At 39.5% G+C, this 22,806-nt stretch overlaps 1 protein-coding gene across 1 annotated transcript in view; it reads left to right on the top strand.

Annotated features, from left to right (window-relative positions):
* LOC122789979 (G-protein coupled receptor 183-like) overlaps window positions 1-22,545 on the top strand; it is a 170,554-nt gene extending 148,009 nt beyond the window's left edge. Inside the window, exon 3 of the mRNA XM_044057485.1 lies at window positions 20,385-22,545. Within this exon, the coding sequence (XP_043913420.1) occupies window positions 20,406-21,440 (1,035 nt within the window). The 5' untranslated portion in view covers window positions 20,385-20,405 and the 3' untranslated portion in view covers window positions 21,441-22,545. The remainder of the gene's footprint in view (window positions 1-20,384) is intronic.
* The last annotated feature ends 261 nt before the right edge of the window (window positions 22,546-22,806 follow it).

Raw genomic sequence — 22,806 nt, 5'->3', positions numbered from 1 at the left:
TGTTCAGAACTGGTGGTCAAGGACACCACATACACAAATCCTGTAGCTTATTTTATTTTATTTATTTATTTATTTTACATTTGTTGACCGGGAAAGTCCGACTGGACACATGTCCATTTTCAGCGGAGTCCCGGGGAGAAAAGCTCCAATAGTACATAGTAGGTTACAAAAAGTTCCAATAGTACATAGTAGGTTACAACAATGTTTGACAGCTAACATACGATTGTAGTTATGCACTAAATACCCAGGGAAGAAAAAAAAGTTACATTAGTATGTACAATAACAATTATAAAGAGAAAAACAAAGCATCATATAGTTAGTATACACAGGTAAGAAAAAGTTACATTAGGATGTACAGTGAACAATTATTATAAGAAACAGACCTACAAGTAGTTAGTTTCAGGAGTACAGTAGATGGCTTGAGGCCTAGGAGGATAGTAATTTCACTGAGAAGGTTGAGGGGAGCTATGGGTTAGTCTGGATTAGAACATTGGCAAAGCCAGTGGGATTTGAAGTGGTGGGAGAGGCCATTTCTGAAAGTATTTAGGGAGGTTGATTCGGTGAGACTAGGTGGAAGAGAGTTCCATATTTTACCCACTGTGTTTGAAAACAGAGAGTCACCTCCTGAGTTACAGGATTTGATTGTCTGTGCGAGTAATCTGTGAGATGATCTTAGTCTATTTAGGTTGGTATAAGGTAATTATTCCAGACAGGCCGGGAGTGTTTTCAGGTTGAGAGAGTATTTTGTAAGCAATAATAAGTTGCTTCTGTAGAAGTAGATTTGGTAGTTCTATCCAACCTAGGTTCTGAAGATTAGTACAGTGATGGGTTTTGTAGGGCAGGCCTGTGGCAAATCTTGCAATATGATTATAACAACAAGAGAGTTTAGATAGATCCGATTTGTTGGGATTTGTAAGTATGGGGAGGCATACAAGAGGGTAGAAAGGAGATGGGTGCGAGCAATGGCAACTTTAGCCGTGGGAGTCAGAAAAGATTTTATTCTATAAAGGGACCCCAGTTTCTTATTAACAGTTTTGATAGTTTGGTTGATGTGCACATCAAATCTGAGTTTGTTGTCAATGGTAACCCCTAATAGCTTGGTATGAGGGTCGGGGTGATGGTGGTTCCATTGTTGGATTGTACACAAAAGGGAAAAGTTGGTGTTTTATGGGTAGGATGGAAGAGTAGCATTTTCGTTTTGGATTAAGGATCAGTTGGCGTTCTGATAACCAATTCTCAACTGCAGTGAAACAGTCTTGAGTTTTGGATAATAGAATAGTTGGGGATCTATCTGAGCAAATTAAAGTCGAGTCATCAGCATATTGAATACATGTAGACTCTGGGATGACTTTGTTAAGATCATTAATAAAGATGGAAAATAGAAGAGGGCCAAGTATGGAACCTTGGGGACTCCTATGGTGTTGGGTATGAGGTCGGAGAGCTTGCTTTGCCAGAGCACAGCTTGTTGCCTATCAGAAAGATAGGCATGAAACCAGTCTAGGGTTTTGTTATCTAGATAGAGAGTTTTAGGGTTGCATGCAAGAGTTTGTGGTTGACCATATCAAAAGCTTTTGATAGGTCCAAGAAGAGGGCTGAAGAAATTTTTTTGTCATTCCGGTTAAGATTGATAGTGTTTGTGAAAGAGAGGAGAGCGGTAGTAGTGCTATGTTTGGGCCTGAAGCCATGCTGGGAGTTGGTTAGCAGGTTTTCCTGAGTTAGGTAGTGGATGAGTTGTTTGTGAATACTTTTTTCCATGATTTTTGCCAGTGGTGACAAAATGGCTATTGGTCTGTAGTTTGAGAGGTCAGTGGATGAGCCACCTTTATGGAGGGGGATGACATGGGAGATTTTCCATATGGAGGGGATTGTGGATTCAGTTATGGTCCGATTAATTAAGATTGAGATGGGATAGGCTATAACATCCGCAGCTTTTTGTAGAAAGTCTGCTGGAAGTAGGTCTGCCGCGAGTGGTTGGCTTTAGTTTCCTTAGTAAGGATCGGATGTATGCAGTAGGGACAGGTTGTAGGTTGAATAACGGCGTAGTCTTCTGGGTGGGACTTGTGGTTAGGGAGCAGGGGGCTACTTGTTGGTTGGCTAAGGATTTGATCACATCGATGAAGAAGGTATTAAAGGATGTGGCCACTTCATCTGGGTTTTTCATAGTTAGGTTTGCTGGTGTGGGGGTGGAGGACCTGCCTGGATGGAGAAGTTTGTTTATTCCTGTCCAAAACTTTTGGGGGTTGTTTTGATGTTTATGTTGTAGTTGGAAATAGTAGTTCTTTTTGAACATTAAGATAGATTTTTTTGTGTCATTTCTTAGTTTTTGGAAGTTGGTACGGTCTAGGGGTGTCTTGGTAGTACGCCATTTATTCCATGCTTTGTTTCTAGCTTTGATTTTGGCTGTGGAGTCTTTTGATAGCCATGGTGCTATGAGAGCTTTTGTTTTGATTAACCGTTTGGGGGCATGTGTGTCAAGTATGTTTAGAAATGTGGAGTTAAATTTTATTACAGCTTCTTCTAGTGGGAGGTGTTTTAGGATTGACCAGTTACAGGACTGCAGCTCATTTCGAATCTAGTGATGTCAAAATGTTTGGTGCTTCTAACAGTCCTGAGTACAGGGAGGTGGCAGCTACCACTTTTGCTTTTACCATATAAGTAATGAGGTGATCACTGAGCTCATTAGTAATAGTCCCAGATTTATAAGTTCGGGTTTATGGTTAGTGAGTATCCAGTCTAGGATACTTTCTTTTGTTTGTTGCTGCCAATTCTAGTAGAGGTGGTAATATTTTGTGAGAAGCCATGGAGATTGATATTGGTTGGGTCTGTCTCTGACACACATTGATTCCAGTCAATGTTGACATCTCCCAGAATTATGGTTTCTTGTGGAAAGTTATTTGTCAGCCAACTTAGAGTGTTCTCAAGAGTGTCAGAGTTGTTCCCAGGGGGAATATAGATTACGATTAGGTTAATACTTTTTTCTTTATTTAGTTGTAGTTTTAGGGTTGTTAATTCTACGTTGGGTATTTGCGGTGGCTGAGTGGGGTGTAGGGTAACGTTGAGTGTGCTTTTGAAGAGCACAGCAGTACCACCACCTCTTTTTTTGAGGCGATCGGTCCTGTATATGTTGTAGCCAGGTGGCAGGATTTCGTTATCTTTGGTCTCTGGTTTGAGCCAGGTTTCTGTGAGACACATAATGTCAGGGAGGTAAGTTGCTAAAAGAGCATGTAGATTATGAATTTTATTATTTAGGCTTCTAATATTAAGGTGGCAAATAAGAAGGGAGTCAGGAGGTCTTGGAAACAAGGATGTTTTATTTGCACTGTCATTTGATGGAGGGCCTGGGTTTGGATGTATGTCTCCATCTATATTTATGTTTTTCTAAGATACATTATTAGCTTCATCAGTTTATGTAGTAGTTTATCTATGTTTTTGGACTTGGGGTAGATTATGTTTGGTTTATAGGAGTAGTGGAAGTGAGTAAGCGGTGTTTTGTTGATTAGGTAGTGAGTAGGGTGATTAGTGTTGATCAGAAATGTGGGAGTACTAGTTTGGTACTTTGGATAATGAAAACCTGGGTGTGTCTGGGACTCGTATATAGTTAGCAGGTATAGTGTGATAAGAATTGGTAGGGTGAGAGTTACAGTTTTTGGGCTGGTATAGTGATATGGGGTGTTAAGGACTTCATACTGTTGCTTGATTGGTTATAAGATAGTTAGTGTAGGTGGTTTGGTATTGGTTGGGGAGAGGGGGGGTGGGGAGTGAGGCAGTGTGATTTGTGAGCCTAGTGGACTTGGAGGGGCAGTGAAAGAGGTGGGCCAAGAGTTTTGAGTGGCTAGAGATAAAGGAGGGGTGTGGTTAGTTAAGTATAAATATAGGGGTACTGGGGCGGGTGGGATACGGGGCAGGGTGGGGCTGAGCGAGCCCAGGGAGCGGGTTAATCCCACTCCACACAGAGCAAGTCCAGGTAATACACTAGTAGATGTTTTTCCTTGCTACAGGGCTCTACAAGTGAAGCATAATAGTAGCTGCACTTTTGCTTATAGTTTGGGACTAGCTCCTCTGTTTTACTCAGAATTCACACTAATTTTCCAAGTAAGTGAGGAGAAGATACTGTTGTTTATGCCTTACTGCTGTGTGTGAAACCCAGTTCGCAAGCTAGTTTAGGGATACTTTACAATGTAAAATACATGAGTAGCTTTCATTTTAGTAGGATATTGACCTTGTAGATGAAAGTGTTTGGTAGATAGTATAGTTCTGGGCTGTTGGTAGATAGTTTAGTTCTGAGCTGTTCTACACTTTAGGTATCGCTTTCTTCCTTAGCGATATTGAGAGGGAGGTCGGGTAGATTACAGGACAGTACCTGAACAAATAAAAGAAAAACATTCAGCTTGCTTTTAGAGTTATTAATTGCAAAGCTATAAAGTAGAGTTAGGGTACAGGTTTCAATGCAGTTTGTATGTAACAGAGCCTAGAGCAGGGATTGAACTCCCTTTTAAACTTAATTGCAATCCAACAAGTATATAAAGATCTGTTAGTAAGCTGAGCCAACAGGTTAATGGAACAAACAGTCGCTTTTGAGTTGACTCACTCTATCATTCAGGATAAATGCAACACATTTTAGACTTCATTATTGCCCTGAAAAGACCAGTCGCTAATAATTGAGCAGTTTGGTTACAAAGGACACTTCGCTATTTTTGCTTAGTTATTCCTAATACTGAAACACATCAATGTCCTTAAACACAGCAGTCGCTGATAGTGTCCTCTTTCAATTTAACATAGTAATTCAAATATAACTGTTTAAAGTAGTCAAAACAAACAATTCACAGAGCCTTTACCTAGCAGGTGACGCTACTAGTGGGTACACGCTACCTCTGAGTGAGTAACTGCGTGAGAAGGTAGCAGACGCTGAATACAGTTTGTGAGCTAAATTATTCTACAGTGTGGTCGTAGCTGTAAGAGCTACACTTAGATCACATTTATAACTGAACCATCTGTTAGAATTACACTTTAGGATGCGCTGTAATTTATAATTATAAATACATTGGTTTTATGTGATGTTACATACCCCTGAGATGCGCCTACAAACTTAGATTGCAACACAGCAGTAAATGACTAAAATGGCGGGCTCTTAGGGAGTTATGATACCTCGCATTCGTCATAGGCAGGGGGTGGGGGTTAATCCCACTCCACACAGAGCAAGTCCAGGTAATACACTAGTAGATGTTTTTTCCTTGCTACAGGGCTCTACAAGTGAAGCATAATAGTAGCTGCACTTTTGCTTATAGTTTGGGACTAGCTCCTCTGTTTTACTCAGAATTCACACTAATTTTCCAAGTAAGTGAGGAGAAGATACTGTTGTTTGCCTTACTGCTGTGTGTGAAACCCAGTTCGCAAGCTAGTTTAGGGGATACTTTACAATGTAAAATACATTAGTAGCTTTCATTTTAGTAGGATATTGACCTTGTAGATGAAAGTGTTTGGTAGATAGTATAGTTCTGGGCTGTTGGTAGATAGTTTAGTTCTGAGCTGTTCTACACTTTAGGTATCGCTTTCTTCCTTAGCGCGATATTGAGAGGGAGGTCAGGGTAGATTACAGGACAGTACCTTGTAGATGAAAGTGTTTGGTAGATAGTATAGTTCTGGGCTGTTGGTAGATAGTTTAGTTCTGAGCTATAGCCAATCTACTGCCTGACAGATTCAGCCAAAACTTCACCCCTCTGTTCTCCCCCATCAGTAAATCATGACATCCCCAGTACCTGCCCCCTCCCCTTATCTCTAGGGAACAGGTCATCACTGCCCACTCAAAGGCAAAAAATACACCGTCTATGGGATTCACCCTCTATGGGACCCAACATCATCCCAGGCTGCATCCTACATGAACTCAGGCAAGAACTCACAGCACCATTAGTCACCCTATTCAACCAAAGCCTGAGTACCGGCTTTGTCCCAGCCGAGTGGAGGACAGCCACTGTCATCCCTTTATACAAAGGTGGAGCGTCCACCAATCCGGGAAATTATAGACCCATCAGCCTAACTATCCTAATCTGCAAGACCATGGAACGGATTATCATGGACCTCATTAACAGGGACATTGGCAACCCCCAAACACTTGACCCCACACAACTTGGCTTTGTCAAGGGAGGTCATATCTATTAAATCTGGTAGACTTCTTTGAGCCAGTCACAAAAGCCATGGACAAGAGGAAAACAATGCACACCGCCCTACATTGACCTGACCAAAGCCTTCAACACTATTCCCCACTCTGGCATAATAGATAAATTCTCTGAACTAGGCATCAATCCATATGTTACCAGATGGATAGCACACTGGCTCACTGACAGAACCCAGCTAATCAAAATAGGGGAATCCACCTCAAGCTGTACACCTGTAACGAGCAACATACCCCAGGGATCAGTCTTGGGGCTTCTGTTATTCAGGATATATTTCTCTGCTCTGCAGGCCAAAATCAGTGGGCTATGGTTGACCAAGTTTGCAGATGACTGCAAGCTAGGCGCAGTCATCAATTCCCCAAGTGATGTTGACGTCCTCCAAGAGGGTCTCACCAAAACAAATGACTGGTGCCAGAAACATGGCCTCATGTTGAATACAAAAAATGCATCATCATCCCCTTTGGGGAGAGTGACGTCCCCACATACTACACATTAATAACAATGTCCTAAGCACGCAATCAGTCATGAGGGATTTGGGCACCCAGGTTGATAGAAACCTGACTTTTGACCACCATGTTGCTTCCATTGTACAGTAAGCTTTCTACATGGTCCACCTCGTACGTAAGGGTATCTCATCAAGGGACAAGGAGGTTATAACATCCCTGTATTCTTCCCTTATAAGGCCATTCATAGAGTACAATGACCCCTTCAGCATGTACCTCGCAAAGCACATGCAGCAGCAGGAGAGACCACAGAGGTTCCTCATGAGGAGAATCCAGGGCCTCCAACATCTACCCTACACTGTCCTACTCCATTTCATACAGACTCCTCAAAGGTGACCTCTGTCTGGCATGCAAAGCAATCTCAGACCCCTCCTTAATGGGACTGCTGCATATCAGTAAGTCAAGCTCCACTCAAGTAACCCACATGGGCAACCTCAACCTGGTTTGTGACATCAATAGGACTTGTTGGCAGGACAGATTTGTGTCCCAGAGACTTTCCCATCTGTAGAATAGACTCCCAATCCATGAAATTGCAGAATACCTCATTATCCCTTTTTAAGCGCAACCTGGATAGCTGGATGGAAAACAGAAATTACACCCCTAGGATTCCACCTGTGTCCCTACTGGACAGGGGCTTTGGGTACTGATTTATCTAAACATGGGCTAAAGTCTTGGCTAGGCTTATAACGGCCTCAGGGCCAATAACCTAGTAACTTCCTATGATCCTATGAAATTCAGTAACTATAGGATCTTAGAAAGTGGAAGACGTTAGGAAGGACATGTTGCCTATTTGCAATTGAGGTAAGAATACATTTTAAGAGTGCCACTTTGATCTTGGACAGTCTGATAATGGTGGAAATGTATAAAGAAACACCATTTGGAAAATGTCAAGACCATGCTGCTGATCTCTGTAGGAAGTCTGGGTGCAATTAAGGAGTTAATAGGGGGCAGAAGATTAAAAGCTGGGTGTCGCTGGGGTTTAAGCATAGGATCAGATTTAACTAACTAGAGGTGGCCCTGCATTTCCTGGGAGCCAAGCAGAAATGTGGGCATAAGTATGAAGTCTGGTTATGCCTTCATCAACTGGTCTCAAACATTTCCAAACTGTGGCAGTGATACTTAGATATGGGTTATATGGCAGGGATCATATACAATAAAGTGCCCAATTTATAGGGGAAATTGGGAAGGTGGCTGATCTTAAGGTATATTTCATGTCTTCATTCTATAAAAGATTTTAAGATGTGGTTTATTAATTCTCTCATCATAAATGAAAAATGCATGTGATAGTGAGATAACTGCTCTTGTGAGAACAAGACCTATTGCTACTTGCAATGTGAGATCTAGGACTTCAGCAGCACACCACTTACTTGTATGCAAGATATTGCACACCACAGCAACAGTGTGTAATATCTTCAGCAGCACACCACTTACTTGTATGCAAGATACTGCACACCACAGCAACAGTGTGTAATATCTTCAGCAATACCCACTTATTTGTATAGAAGATATTACACACCACTACTATGCTTTCCAAGATGTATTCATGAATATCAGATCATTTTTTAAATTTTTCTCCTCCTTCATGCTAGCTGACCATCAGCTCCTGTTTTTGGATCATCATTTATGCAGGATATAGTTTTTAATTTAAGTCCCTTCTCCTGTTAATCCTGTGAATGTCACATTACATGCACTGCCAAAAGAGAGATCAAAGAGGTGGCCTTCTGTCACATGTGTGCTTGCACATATCAGTCAACCTTTGCATATGGATGATCCATTGCTATTGCATGCATTTACCCATCCTCTCCTATCAGCCTCTTTCTCCTCAGAATGGTTTGCTGTCACTCGTCATTCACTCAAACTCCTCAGCTGACTTCTCCAGCTCCCATACCACTAACTGATTCAAGGTCACCTGGGCCACAAACAGGGCTTTAGCCCTTTGCATCACATAGATGGCTATAACTGAACAATGCTGGAGCTTTAAAAGTGGTAGTAATGGAAACAGGGCAGTTTTGTTTCACAACTTTCTCAGACAGATGAGTTCTGGACTGAAGTGGAACAAGCAGGTAGAAGTGTGTAAAGTACTGCACTGGAGTTATCCACAAGCATGCAGCTGTGTGGGTTCTGTTTCCTGAATATAGTGCTCTTTTCTTAAGTGCCCTTGTTTTCACGCAAACTGTCCATTACACAGAAGTGTATTACCCAAAAACTAAACAAATAAGAGCTTGTGCTAAGCCATACTAGGCATGGAGATTGGAAAGCATTTCCTCCTTAAACAATCACAAAGGGGACCTATTGGGTAGAATATAAAACTACCTTTTTTGGAGGATGCTTTAAAACTTTTCGGAGCTTTACTAGAAAAGCTGCGGTGGTGCAGCGGTTAGCGTTGTTGCCTCACAGCAAGAGGTGCTCCCATTCGATTCTCGGCTGGAGCACCTTCTGTGTGGAGTCTGCATGTCCTCCTCGCGGTCGAGTGACATTAAAGACATGCAGATAGGTGCGAGCATGAATGGGCATGCCTTCGTTGAAGGTTGGGTGTCGGGGCTGGCAACTCAGCACCATAAAATCCACTGCCAATCAAGTGCGGACCAGACTTCCGCTGTGGCGACCCTTAACCGGGAAAAGCCTAAAGACTAGAAAAGCTCACCAGACTCTGCTACACTTTGCTGTGAAGGAAAGGTTAGTTTGCTTTTTATTTGTTGTATTTTGTATTACTTTAGTGCCTTTTTATATTTTGAATATTGGGATTTGTTTTCTTTACCTTGTCTTTTACTTGTGTTTTGCTTTTAACTGCATATTAAAACTTCAAAAGAGACCACAGTTCTGTCTCTTGTGAGTCAGGCAGAAATTAGAACTGATCAGTTAAGGACACATACATAAGATAGAGGAGGTCACTTATGGTTATTCATTTGTGAACTGAGGGGTGGAGCCGGGAACTACACCTTCTATTTATGGGGTAAAATAAAACACTTCAGAGCTTTACTAGAAAAGGTCACCAGACTCTGCTACACTTTTCTGCGAAGGAAAGGTTAGTTTGCTTTTTATTTGTTGCATTTTGTATTACTTTATTGCCTTTTTATATTTTGAATACTGTGATTTGTTTTCTTTACCTTGTCCTTTACTTGTATTCTGCTTTTAACTGCATATTAAAACTTCAAAAGAGACCACAGCTCTGTCTCTTGTCAGTCAGGCAGAAATGTTTTCCCCACCCACCCACTTTCTTACTGTCATGTTCTTAAATACCACTGTATTTCTAGTTGCCTGCCTCTTATGTTAATTTGACCATACATCTCATTTCCTCTCTGCTTTCCCTGGCTTGTGTGAGTAAGCACAAAATTATAATTTTGTGAAATCACTCCCCTTCAACTATTTAAATTTATTGGCCTTCCTACTGTATTCCATAGTACCAGAATACAAAAGTGACCACCCCATTTCAGTCTGTCTTGCTGTTTTAAAAATAGTGACTCTCCACCAAAACTTAACTATTTAGACAGGTAAAACTTAAGTTACCTACTTTCACATCTACCTTATCTAGTGCACACTGCAGTGTTTAGGATAAACCATTTTTTTCATCTTACCTTTAAGCATCCCTGTGACTAGCACTTGCTCTAATACCTGCTGGAAAGCACTAGGAAGCCTTAAACTGATACAAACACTCAACTCTCCTTGTTAATAAGAAGAAATTAATCATAGGCACTAAACAGCCTATAATTGCAAAGTACCTTGCTAAGGCAAGGGAAAACAGCTCCTGTACTTTACAAAAAAAGCAGCAAACCATGCATGTCCAAGGGTCAGCTTCCGGTGGATTTCTCCTGTCCACCTGGTGAATCTGGGCATACTGGGGCAATGCAGCAATTGTCTCATGTACACAGACAGCCCCCTCCTCCTACCACCCAACACTACAGCCTGTGAGAGATGTACTTACATAGCCAAACTGGAAGCAAAGCTCTCTCCACCCAAGATTGTGCTAGACAGCCAAGAGGAGAAGGTTAACACCCGCACTACACCCCAAGCAACACATAGCCCTTCTAAACCCACACCACCAACACCCACACATAGCAACATTAAATCCACATATGCAGAGGCCCTCAACTGTAACCTGCCCAAGTAACAAGGACCTTCGAAGCTGAAATGCAAACAAACACCAATCACAACCAAAGTGTCACATAGCTCACAACACCAGTGTGCCACCCAGCAACAGCCCCTAAGGCAAGACAACGTACCTAACAGTTTAGTCATAGGTGACTCTATGAAATAATAATAATTTTTTGTGTAACTGTTTAAAGTTTTAAGGATAGGAAGTGATGTCATCCTATTTTTTGTATTTAAATATGTCATTTCCCTTGTATTTTTGTCTGAAGAAGTTTATTGATTAAGGATAAACGAAAGCGCTAATCTTACATTTGAATTGTGTCCAGAGTGGTGTTCTTTCCTGCTTTTTACTGCGTTTGGTGTTTTGTTTTACTTTTGAGGTGTTTTTTTGGAATTTACATGGCATCTGGAACACAAGTCTTGTTTGAAACTGCAGATTCCCCTGATAGGGGCATTTTGGATTCGAATGCCAGTGAATCTGCTGCAATGGGAAAATTAACTGCTCTCATTGAGCTTCTCACTCAACGTGTGGATTCCTTAGCAAGCCAGGTTGCTGGGGTTTTGAGTGGGAGTAGCATCACAAACCGGAATGGAGCGTCAGGCGATGGTGCTAATGAAGCGTTGCGAAATGGTTCAACTCAGCAGCTTCTTGTAAACTCAGGAAGGTCCCTAGGATCGAATGATCGTGGAGGGGGTACTCTTGGTGTACCCACCGCCATTCGGGCGGATAATGGAGGAAACGGAGATAATGAAAACAGCAGAAATAACCAGTTACCTTTCACGAGGCCTGTGAATGGGGCTACAAACATTTTGAATAATAATACAGGTATTTTTTCTTCCATTCCTACGTTAAATGACTGGTTAAAAGAGCCTAACAGTATTTTCAATAACGTAGGACTGGATGCACCTATTGTGGGTGAAACTGTTGAAATTAATACACTGGCCAATAATTTGAAAGTGTTTGACCTAAAATTGTTTAAGTTTAAAAAATTACAAGTTGAAATTCAATATTTAAAGGAATGTAGTTCAAGGAAACATGTTCCTAAAGGCTTAAGGCAATGGCGTTTTCCGAATGGACTGGTAATGCATTTCACAAGGACTTACGTGGACTTTTTGATAAACAAGGACTTGAATTTATTGACTATTTACTTAAAAATTATGATGAACAAATTGCATTGTTACAGAATGAACTGTCCATTTTGGACAACACAATAAGATCTGATAAAGACTTTGAAAGATACAGATTTGATTTTTTGCGTATTTTCACCAGTATTGACAATGCACTGATTAAAGTGCGGGAAAATAAAGTCAAGAAACTGAATAGAGATTCTTTGGCTTATAGTAAAGGTAATGCTTATCCATTACCTAAAGTCAATACTGGGGTGAATAATAATGCACTGAATATGTACAATAATGATAACAATGCTTCAAGTTGTTTGGATGGTGGGTTCCTTTCTGAGACATCTAGTCAATTAATTGACCAGGTTGAAATTGGGGGTGGGGTACACTCCCCAGTAAGAAGAAGTGAAAGAATTGCTGGGAGGGGTAGTAATAACAATAGCAATAACATCAATGGTAACCATGGTAATAGCAATTCTAATCACAATAATAAGTTTTTTCAATCTGGGGGGATCAGGACTGTTCAACATCAAGTCCCCAGATATCAGAATCAGAAAAAGAAGAAGAATCAGAACAAGAGGAAGAGATGATAAATCTCTCCCCCGGTCCTGAAATATTTGATGTAAATATGATTAATGACAGTAATTTAAACATTGTCTACAATTCCACGGGTGATTTTAAGGTCTATAATTATTCAGACTTTACACTTGATAAAGCATTTGCTGATGTATTAGCTAAAGGCTTGACATTTGTTCCTACATGTAGAAGTAATATAGGTAGAACGCTGGTGGATCTCAAGTTATTTACCAGAAAATTAAACTTAAAAGTCATGTTCAGTAACATGGAGAGTCTGGTGAGTGACTTCCGAGTAGCCAGTGTTTTTAATCCACCATTACATCCAAGTATATTGCTGTAAGAAAAAATTTGTGAAAAATGACATCAGATGTTTAACCCAATCAAAATATAGATCAGGTGGTATGAACAGTAACCTTTCTGAGCTAGAAAAGGACATCCTAGACACCCTGAAATATGCAGATGTTCGCATCTGTAAACCAGATAAGGGAGGGGGTTTGGTCTTTTTTAGTATGGACGATTATGTAACTAAAGTCAACAAATTATTAGATAGTCCAGCTTATATAAAAGTTTCTCTGAATGAAGTCAATGGAGCATATCGTCGTATTAAAGGCTTCATCAATGATTTATTCATGGAGAATAGAATTGATATGGACATGTTCAACTATTTAAACATGGTATATCCATTAACACCTAAAATGTTTTGTTTATCAAAAATCCATAAGTGTTTGGAGACACCCCCCCTTTAGACCTATAATAGATGGACGACAATCAATAACATATGGGTGTGCTAAGTATATTGATTGTAAATTAAAAAGCTCTCTTAAGGTACAGGGCCAGATTTGTAAAGACTCTTGGGCATTCCTTGAAGATATAAATAAAATCCCATTCAATAAAGATCTTAATTTTCTAACTATTGATGTTAGAGATCTATACACCTGTATACCACATGATATTGGATGTGAATGGGTAAGAGATTTCTTACTGGATGAAGGAATGGCAGGGGATGAAATTGATGTCCTTGTTTATTTATTGGAAATTGTGTTAAAAAACAATTACTTTATATTTAATGATAATTTTTACTTGCAAAAAACTGGAATAGCAATGGGGTCACCATGTGGGGGTACTTTCGCCAATATTGTCATGGCAGCATGGGAAAGGAGATTTCTATTTCAAAATTCCTTGTTCAAGAATAAAGCATCCTGGTACACACGTTACCTAGATGATATTTTTGTCTTATGGAATGGAGATAGAGAGTCTGCTATTTCCCTAATATCAATGATGAACAACACTACCAGTTTTTTGGAATTCACTTATGAATTCCAAGTTGACTCCATTGCATTTTTGGATATCATGTTAAGTAAAAATTATGGGTTGAGATCATTTACATCGAAAGTACATCGTAAAGAGAGTTACTCTAACTCATTCCTCCATTTTTCTAGCTGCCATCCCCCACATCAAAAACGAGGAGTGGTAAAAGGACAATTAGTCAGGGCAGCTAGAATGTGTACACTGGAGGATGATTTTGTGGACGAGTGTAATTTATTAAAACAAATGTTTCTCAAGAGAGGATATCCTCATTTACTAATTAATTATTTGGTAAAAGAGGTCTCAAATAAGAGAATGCAAGGTTCTTTTTCACCAATTTTAGGACATATAATAGTTAGTATTGAGGATGAATTAGATGGACATTTTAATGAGGTTGGACATCTGGACAATATGTGTCCTGCTTTGTATGATAATGAAACAAATGTCAAGGATTTTATAGGCATGAATTTTATAACAACTTTTTCCATGGATGCAAATATTATTAGGAATATTATTACTAAAAATTGGTCATTTATTGCAGATAATGGTCCATTGAAGGAATGCCTGGGTACAAGACCAATTATTACCTTTAGGAAAGGAAGGAATTTAAAGAATATTATAGAAATGGAGAAATTAGTTGATTATATGCCACACTGTGGAATGTCAAAGTGTGGAACTTGTAATATGTGCAAACACATTTTAGTGACAAAAAAAGTTGAAATTAATGGGAATATTTTTGCTATTAAGGGTAAGTTTAACTGTAATAGTAAAGGGGTAGTTTACACTGCATTATGTCGTAATTGCCAATCATATTATATAGGAAAGACTGACAGGGCCCTCAAAAATAGGATATATGAACATGTCTATGCTATTTCTAGAAATAATACATTAAATGCTTTAGCAAGACATGTGTCAACCTTTCCAGATCACTCATTTCAGTTTCTAGTGATAGATAAAATTCATGAGAATGGGAGAGGGGGCCCCATTTCATTATTACTAGAAGAAAGAGAATTAATGTGGCAATTAAAATTAAATGCTTCAGTATCTCCTGGCTTGAATGAGACTGTCTCCATCATGAGTTTGTTGAAAATGAAAGCTTTGTTTCGTTTGGCTTCCAGTTGTTTGTACAACTGGGAGTCAATGAATAACAACATTATTTTATGAATTTTTGTAACATTTGGTTTTTATTTTTAAATGAAATAATAATAATTTTTTGTGTAACTGTTTAAAGTTTTAAGGATAGGAAGTGATGTCATCCTATTTTTTGTATTTAAATATGTCATTTCCCTTGTATTTTTGTCTGAAGAAGTTTATTGATTAAGGATAAACGAAAGCGCTAATCTTACATTTGAATTGTGTCCAGAGTGGTGTTCTTTCCTGCTTTTTACTGCGATAGGTGACTCTATAGTCAGGCACACTGATGTCCCACTCACCAGGCTGAATAAAGAGAAAATTACAGTCAGCTGTCTGTCGGGTGCCAAGATCCGCCACATAACGCATGCACTCAAGTCACTCCACAACAAGTACAAATATGACTCTGCCATTGTCCATGTTGGAGTGAATGACTTGAGACGTACCTCCCTGGACTTCATGAAAAGAGACATGGAAGAGCTCTCGGATCATGTGGCTCAGGCAGGTATGACCCTAGCCCTGAGTAGCATCCTGCCTTTGTCTAGAATGATACCACAATAGAAGGACAAAATGATTGTCTTTAACAACTGGCTAAGCTTCTGGTGTCATTCAAAGGGAATCCAGTATCTGTCTGCCTGGGATGACATGATTGACAGACCACAATGCTTTGCCAGAGATGGTCTGGACTTGTCGCCCCTGGGATTCAGGTTACTGGCTAAGGCTCTTGCCACCCCTATAGTGCCTTTTTTTAGGCAAAGTTCAAAGGACAAAACCACCACCATAGCAGGTACAAGCATTGAAATTCTGAAGGTAATGCTACTCAATGCTAGAAGTCTAAACCTCAAAATGCACTCTCTCGAGGCACTCCTAAAAATTTAGAACATCGATATCTGTGCAGTAACTGAGTCCTGGATCAAACCTCCAGATAGCACCCCTGCAATACCAGGCTACAACTCTTACCACACTTTTCTGCCACCAAACCAGGATCAAAACACTAAAGGTGGAGGAGTGTCCATATTCACCAAGGATATTCACACCACCAGGCTAGTTGCCCAGCACAATATGTCTGAAATTCCCCAGGTGCAACTAACATTAGGTAAGACAGCAATCCAAATTGTAGCTTGCTACAGATCCCCCACCATGCCCCAAGATTTTCAATACACCTTTCTGAACATACTGGAAAATATTAAGCTACAACAAACACCCTAATACTGGGTGATTTCAACTACTGTGCCATTAACTGGGAAAACTACTCATGTACCAACACCTTTGCCCAACGGTTCTTGGGATTCATAAATTCCAGTGCTCTGGATCAACTAATCCATAGTCCCACCAGGGGCTCCAATATCCTAGACCTAGTCATTACCAACATTGGAAATCTATGCTCCACACCTATAGTCACCCCTCATTGGTCAGGTCTGAACATAAGATAATCACCCTTAACATCCACGTCCCACCCCCACCCCCCAGTAAGGAAACCTCCATAAAAAACTTCTCCAAAGCCAACTTCATGCTACTCAAGTCAGAAGTGACAAACTTCATGACACCCATGCAGACAGGAACTGAAAGATCGACTGCTGAATCCTACACTAAGGCACTGTAAGAGCACATCCACTCATGCATGAATCATGCCATCCCAAATAGAACCAAGATGTTCTACTCCAAAAAAGGAAGCCAATCTGGTGGTCCCCTGCCATAAACAAACTTTACAACAAAAGGAAGAAACTGTTGCAGAAAAGAGGAAAATCCCAGGATGCAAAAAACTCCCTTACCAGCCTCAGTAAGAAGCTGAGATCCCTCATAAAATCCTTCAAAGCTAGTTATGAAAATAAAATTGCCAAAGATTCCAAAGACAACCACAAGGCATTCTATAACTATGTCAAGAATCTAAATGGCAATGCTCAGATCTGCTCTGAGCTACAACAGAATGGCATTAAATATACTGATCCCAAGGATATTGCCAATATCCTGGCAGATAAATTCAGTGGCAACTTCACCACCCTCTCACCCCATAAACGGCCCATCTCAATACAGGAAGATTGCCAAATTCTGGTAATAACAGCCACACAGGTAAAAATGCACTCTCCAAAGCTAAGAATACAGCATCCATGGGACCAGATGACATCCCAGGCTGTGTATTATATGAACTACAAAATGAACTGGCACCTCACCTAAGTACCATGTTTAATCATAGCCTCACCTCAGGCTTCATGCCCACTGAGTGGCGCACAGCTACAGTTATCCCACTCCACAAGGGGGGGGATCCACCTTGGATCCTGGGAACTGCCGCCCCATCAGTCTGATGAGCCTGATCTGCAAGGCCATGGAACATATTATCATGGGACTTATAAACAAAGACATTGGCAACCTTCAAAAACTGGACCTCGCCCAGTTTGGGTTCGTGAAAGGCCGATCTTGTCTCCTGAACATGATTAACTTCTTCAAATCAGTCTCTAGTGCCGTGGACGAGGGTAAGGCAGTCCACACAGCCTATCTGGACCTCGCCAACGCCTTTGACACCATCCCCCCACTCTGGAATCATAGATAGACTTACTAAGCTAGGCATTAATCCCTACTTCACTCAATGGGTTGCCAAGTGGCTTACTGACAGAACCCACACTGTAAAGGTAGCCGACTCCAAATCCATCTCCAGACAAGTGGAGTACCTCAAGGTTCAGTCCTGGGACCGCTCTTGTTTGGCATCTATTTCTCTGAAGTACAGGCCAACACTAAGGGACTCTGGCTAACAAAGTTTGCAGATGACTGCAAACTGGGAGCCATTACTGAATCCCCAAATGATATGGATACTCTACAAAAGGGCCTTACAGAAACAGATGCTTGATGCCAGAGCCAAGGGCTCAAGCTCAATGCCAAGAAATGTATAGTTATCCCCTTTGGGAAAAAAACATGTACCCATGATTTACCACATAGGTGGCAGTAAACTAAACACCGAAAGTGTGATAAGAGACTTAGAGACACAAGTGGACAGTGGTCTCAACTTAGATAACCACATCGCCACAACAGTCAGGAAATCCTTCTATGTGGCACACCTCATCACTAAGGGCTTTTCATCCAGAAAAAAGGAGGTCATTGTCCCACTGTACTCATCCCTCATTAGACCCATTATAGAATACAACGTCTCGTTTGGTATGTACCTCTCAAGACCTCTGCAACTACTGATAAGGCCACAGAAATACCTCACTAAAAGAATCGCAGGCCTAAAGCAGATGCCCTATGCTGGCCGCCTTAAAAAACTCCAGTTATACTTTGCCGCATATCGTCTACTCAGAGGCAATCTCTGCTTAACATACAAGGCCATGTCAAACCCAGAGCTGCTGGATATGCTATACTTAAAGAAATCCCAATCCCTCAGAGCCACATGCTCTATGGGGTCTAAACTTTGTCATCACAATAAACAAAACTTGCTGGAGGGATAGGTTCCTGACCCAGAGACTCCCCAGACTCTGGAATAGACTGTCCATATATGTCAAGCAGAGCACCTCTTTGGTCCTCTTCAAAAGGAACCTTGACGATTGGATGGGAGAAAGGAAATTCACCCCCGGGATCACGTTAGTTGCCCTGCTAGACAGGGGTCCAGGGAAGTAAACAGTGTGGGAAGAAATAGCCAAGGAATTGTTATGGCTAGGCTTGTATAGGCCCCAGGGCCAATAGCCTAGTACCACCCTATGAACCTATGAGCAGTGTAGGCAATTATAAAACTAATTAAGAAATGCTGGGAGTTTTAGGTTTTGATCACTATCCTGTTAATTTTATATCAATAAGGTTTGCTACTGCACTAAGATGATTATGCCTGAATGCAGCTCAACTAGATGGTAATTTCTGAATGCAACTACCTATCCCTTCTGCATTCAAGTTTCTTTCCTCCTTCCCCCATGCTTGTTCACAGAGATGACATCAGGGAAACATTATGTTTGATATTTCAGTGCAGGCAATCGTGGGATTCATGAAACTGTGTTGCATGGTATATGCTCGCATAAGACCCCCACTCACATTTGTAGTTTGATATATTATTGGTGGAGTGAGAATCAAATCGCACTTTGTCAACAGGGACATGATAATGGTGCACCAGATTATGTCAGAAATATGTGAAAGCGTCAACCTGAACAGGTATTTTTGAAAGGGAAGGACTTACAGTGACTTTTGCTTTTCAGAATGGCATAGCACAGAACAACTCAGTGGAATAAAAATGAATATTCTGCTAGACTCTCAGATAATTCAGAAAATGAGGGTCTTCATAGTACTGGAGCTAGCTTCATGTAGACAGGTAATGTAGCCGCAGGGAATAATTGGCTCTCTCATAATCCCTATGCCATACATTCCTTTTTTGGTGTGTAGAGTTGTAGAGAGGGAACCAATTGTACCTCTGGGCTCCTCTTCCAAGTTCAGCATCCATCACTCTCGTATTAAATAAATAAATAAATTTACATGTAAAACATATAAGAAAAATACATATATAACTAATATCTCTGTGCTAGCAGGAAACATTAAGATTAATGCATTCATTTAACCCTGGTTTAACATAAGCAGATAGCCATATTTGCCATTCAGCTTCACAGCATTACAGAAGAACATTAGGATTTCCAATAAACCTATTCAAATATACCTCATCTAACACAAACAAATTACATTTTCTAAAATCAGTACAGGTCATAGCATGCTTTGCTAAAGCATTATTAGCATCTTTTTTTCTTAATACATTTATATAATGGTATTTTTTTTTTTAAATTAACTTTTATGATAAAGTATGTTTATATTGTGAAGGTGTTTTACTCTCTCAGGTATTTTAATACGAGATTGTAAGCTGATTGAATCATTTGATTATGAAAAGAACGTTCATTCGCAAGTAGTTAATTGTTCCTGTAATATGGTTGGTAAATTGAAGTCACACGATTTGAAAACCTAAGTTTTAACTGGTCATAATACTTCCTAATAACTATTTCTGATGAAGTTGTATGTGTAATAAAAGAACGAAAGTGCTAAATCAGACTCAGTCTCCTTGTGATGCCATTCTAGTAGTGGTTTTTTTTTTGTGGTTTTAAACATTTGGAATTGCTACTTTGTTTTTTTTTAGTTTGAATTTCCGCACTACTCAATGGTACAATGATTTCAGAATTGGTATATACGAGTAGTGGGGATTATGGTGGCACAGTGTTCATATCGAAAGGAATAGAGAAGATACCCTGCTGCAGTAATATTAAAAAAAGTATAATAGTTCAGGAATGTTTTGTTTTTTCACAGGATATGCAGTGTAATTTTCAAAGGGATGGGACTCGCAATATTAGTCTTCTCACTTCTGGAGCATGAATACGTCATCATTAATAAATTATAATTACTATACCATGCTTCTGAATACTGTTTATGTTTTTATGGAATAATTTCATGTTTCAATTACAGAAAAAGCAATGTCACATTTCCATGATATAATTCTACAAGTATTTCAACATTTTAATTCGCTTTATTTCTATTGCAGGAAAATTACTCCTACCCAGAAATGGAGCCGTCCTTATCCACAACTTCATCCACATTTAATGAATCAGAGTGCTACATGTATATTTACAGGAAGCCTATTTCTATCTGGTTTAGCATATTTTATTCATTCGTCTCTATTACTGGCATAATAGGAAACATCATTGTACTTTATGTGATCCGCCACAGCAAACAGAAGATAAACTCCACTGTCCTTTACCTTGTTAATTTGTCTATTGCAGATCTCATGTTCACGTTTTCATTGCCAATAAGGATAGCATATTACATATTAGAGTTCAACTGGAAACTAGGAACAATAATGTGTCGAATAAGTGGATACATTTTCTACCTCAATATGTATGCAAGCATAAGTTTTATGACGTGCATAAGTATGGACAGATACTTTGCAGTAATCCATCCAATTAAATGTCAGCGATTTAGAAGAGTTTCGTTTGTTAAATACATTTGCTTCTTTGCCTGGCTAACTATATGTTGCACTAACAGTCTGTTGCTCTTTTTGCCAGACATGTTGAAAGAGGACGATGACAGGCTGTTATGTATGGAGTATCCCAATTTTGAAAACATTCCAAGATTGCCACAGTTTCTTTTGCTTGGCTGTGTTCTGGCCTATTATTTACCTGTGGCATTTCTGGTCTTTTGTTATACCTGTGTCAGTTTAAAATTAAGAACCTTATCTAAAAACCCCCTGAGTGGAGGAAAACAGAGCAATGCCAAATGTCGGAAGTCCCAATTACTAGTGCTGGTAGTATTACTGGTGTTTGTCCTTTGCTACACTCCTTACCACCTTGGCATCACCAGACACATGCTAAGTAGGCTTGTTGGGGAAGTACACTGTGAAACTAGGCAAAATTTTCAACTCTGTCTTCATTTGACCATCTCTTTAATGAACATTAATTGCTGCATGAACCCTCTCATTTATTTTTTTGCATCCAAATCCAATAAGACCAGAATTTGGGAACTTGTCCTACATAGATCTTCCCAATCTACAAGCCAGTCTTCTCAGAAAAGTCTCAGCACAGATGCAAGCAATGATACTTAACAGTTGTACATATTGGTATTATGTGATCAGATAATAGTTAATAAGCAAGCTGAGGCAGCATTTAATAGATACACAGCACAAACTTAACAGGTTGCATATGGCAGTTATTTATTTAGTAATATCACTAGATATTATTTGTGAGTACTGTTACTCACCATCATCTAGTCATTTGCAGCTGCAGGGATGGTGAGTGACTACAGCAGGATACAAAACATAGCTTAGAGTTCTGGTTTTGTACAATAGCCCTTAATATCTAACAAAAAACAACATTTCTAACAGAACATCAAGCAATATCAATAGATATTTATCAGATAATGAGGAATTAATTATAAGCATCAGTCTTATTTGTCTATTTTCTAGAAAGTATTATTTGTCAAAGACAAAAGGCATTCAATTAAAACATTTCTGAATTGAACATTATTCAAACAATATAGACTCTCCTTTAATTAATGCAGTTGTATTATGCAGAGGGGGGGGGGGTCTTTCACTCAATCTCCCATACCTAATTAAAAAAATGGAGAAAATCAAACATACATACCCTGCAAATTAAGAAAATAGTTGTTAAATTTAGACTGTAAAAAAATTAAAGGCAGTAAAAATGTGTTTAATGGCACAATGAAAGTGCATGTGAAATAAAGTGAACATACGTGTCTCTTAGAATCTGAATTATCAATCAAATGAAAATCCAAGACAAATTAATCCAACCAGATTATATTATGACTCACGGAAGGCTAGTTAAAACACAATCACATTAGCACTACACTGTTCCCCTTTAACAATGTATGGTATTTGATTCTAAACGTAAGCAGTTTGTATCATCACTGGTACTTTGTGCAATTATAGAATTCATTTGCAAGTAATTTCATCAGCTTTTTAACCACTGGAGTACAGTATTACATAAAGTGGAATTACATCTGCCTTCTTCCATTTCTCCTGAATTACTCCATCACTCCTTCATTTGTCAATGGATATGGTCAAAGAGCTCTATAAAGAATATTTTGTTCACTGAATATGGATGCTTTTCCAAGATAATACCTTTTGTGCTGGGGTTTATGCCCAATGTTATTTGCTTCCTCCTTCATTGTTTTCAGAAATTTTCTTTAGGTTTGCCCTAATATTCTATATATATATATATATATATATATATATATATATATATATATATATATATATATATTTTTTTTTTGGGGGGGGGGGTAGGTTATGTTTCTTCTTTGCTTCAGCTTGTGTCATCTCCACTATCTAAGGTTATGTTGCTCTTGTGTTATTTCAGTTCTCGTTCTTAGAAGGCTAAACTCAGAATATTGTTTCTGTATTCTCAAGTTTACTTACTTAATCTTATGCTCCATATTTTCAAGTATTGTGT

Source organism: Protopterus annectens, chromosome 15.part0 (genome assembly GCF_019279795.1).
Source record: "Protopterus annectens isolate FY-2018-M chromosome 15.part0, PAN1.0, whole genome shotgun sequence".
NCBI classification, from domain to species: Eukaryota; Metazoa; Chordata; order Ceratodontiformes; family Protopteridae; genus Protopterus; species Protopterus annectens.
Note: the sequence above shows the minus strand (reverse complement) of the source record. Positions and strands in the feature narration are given on the sequence as shown.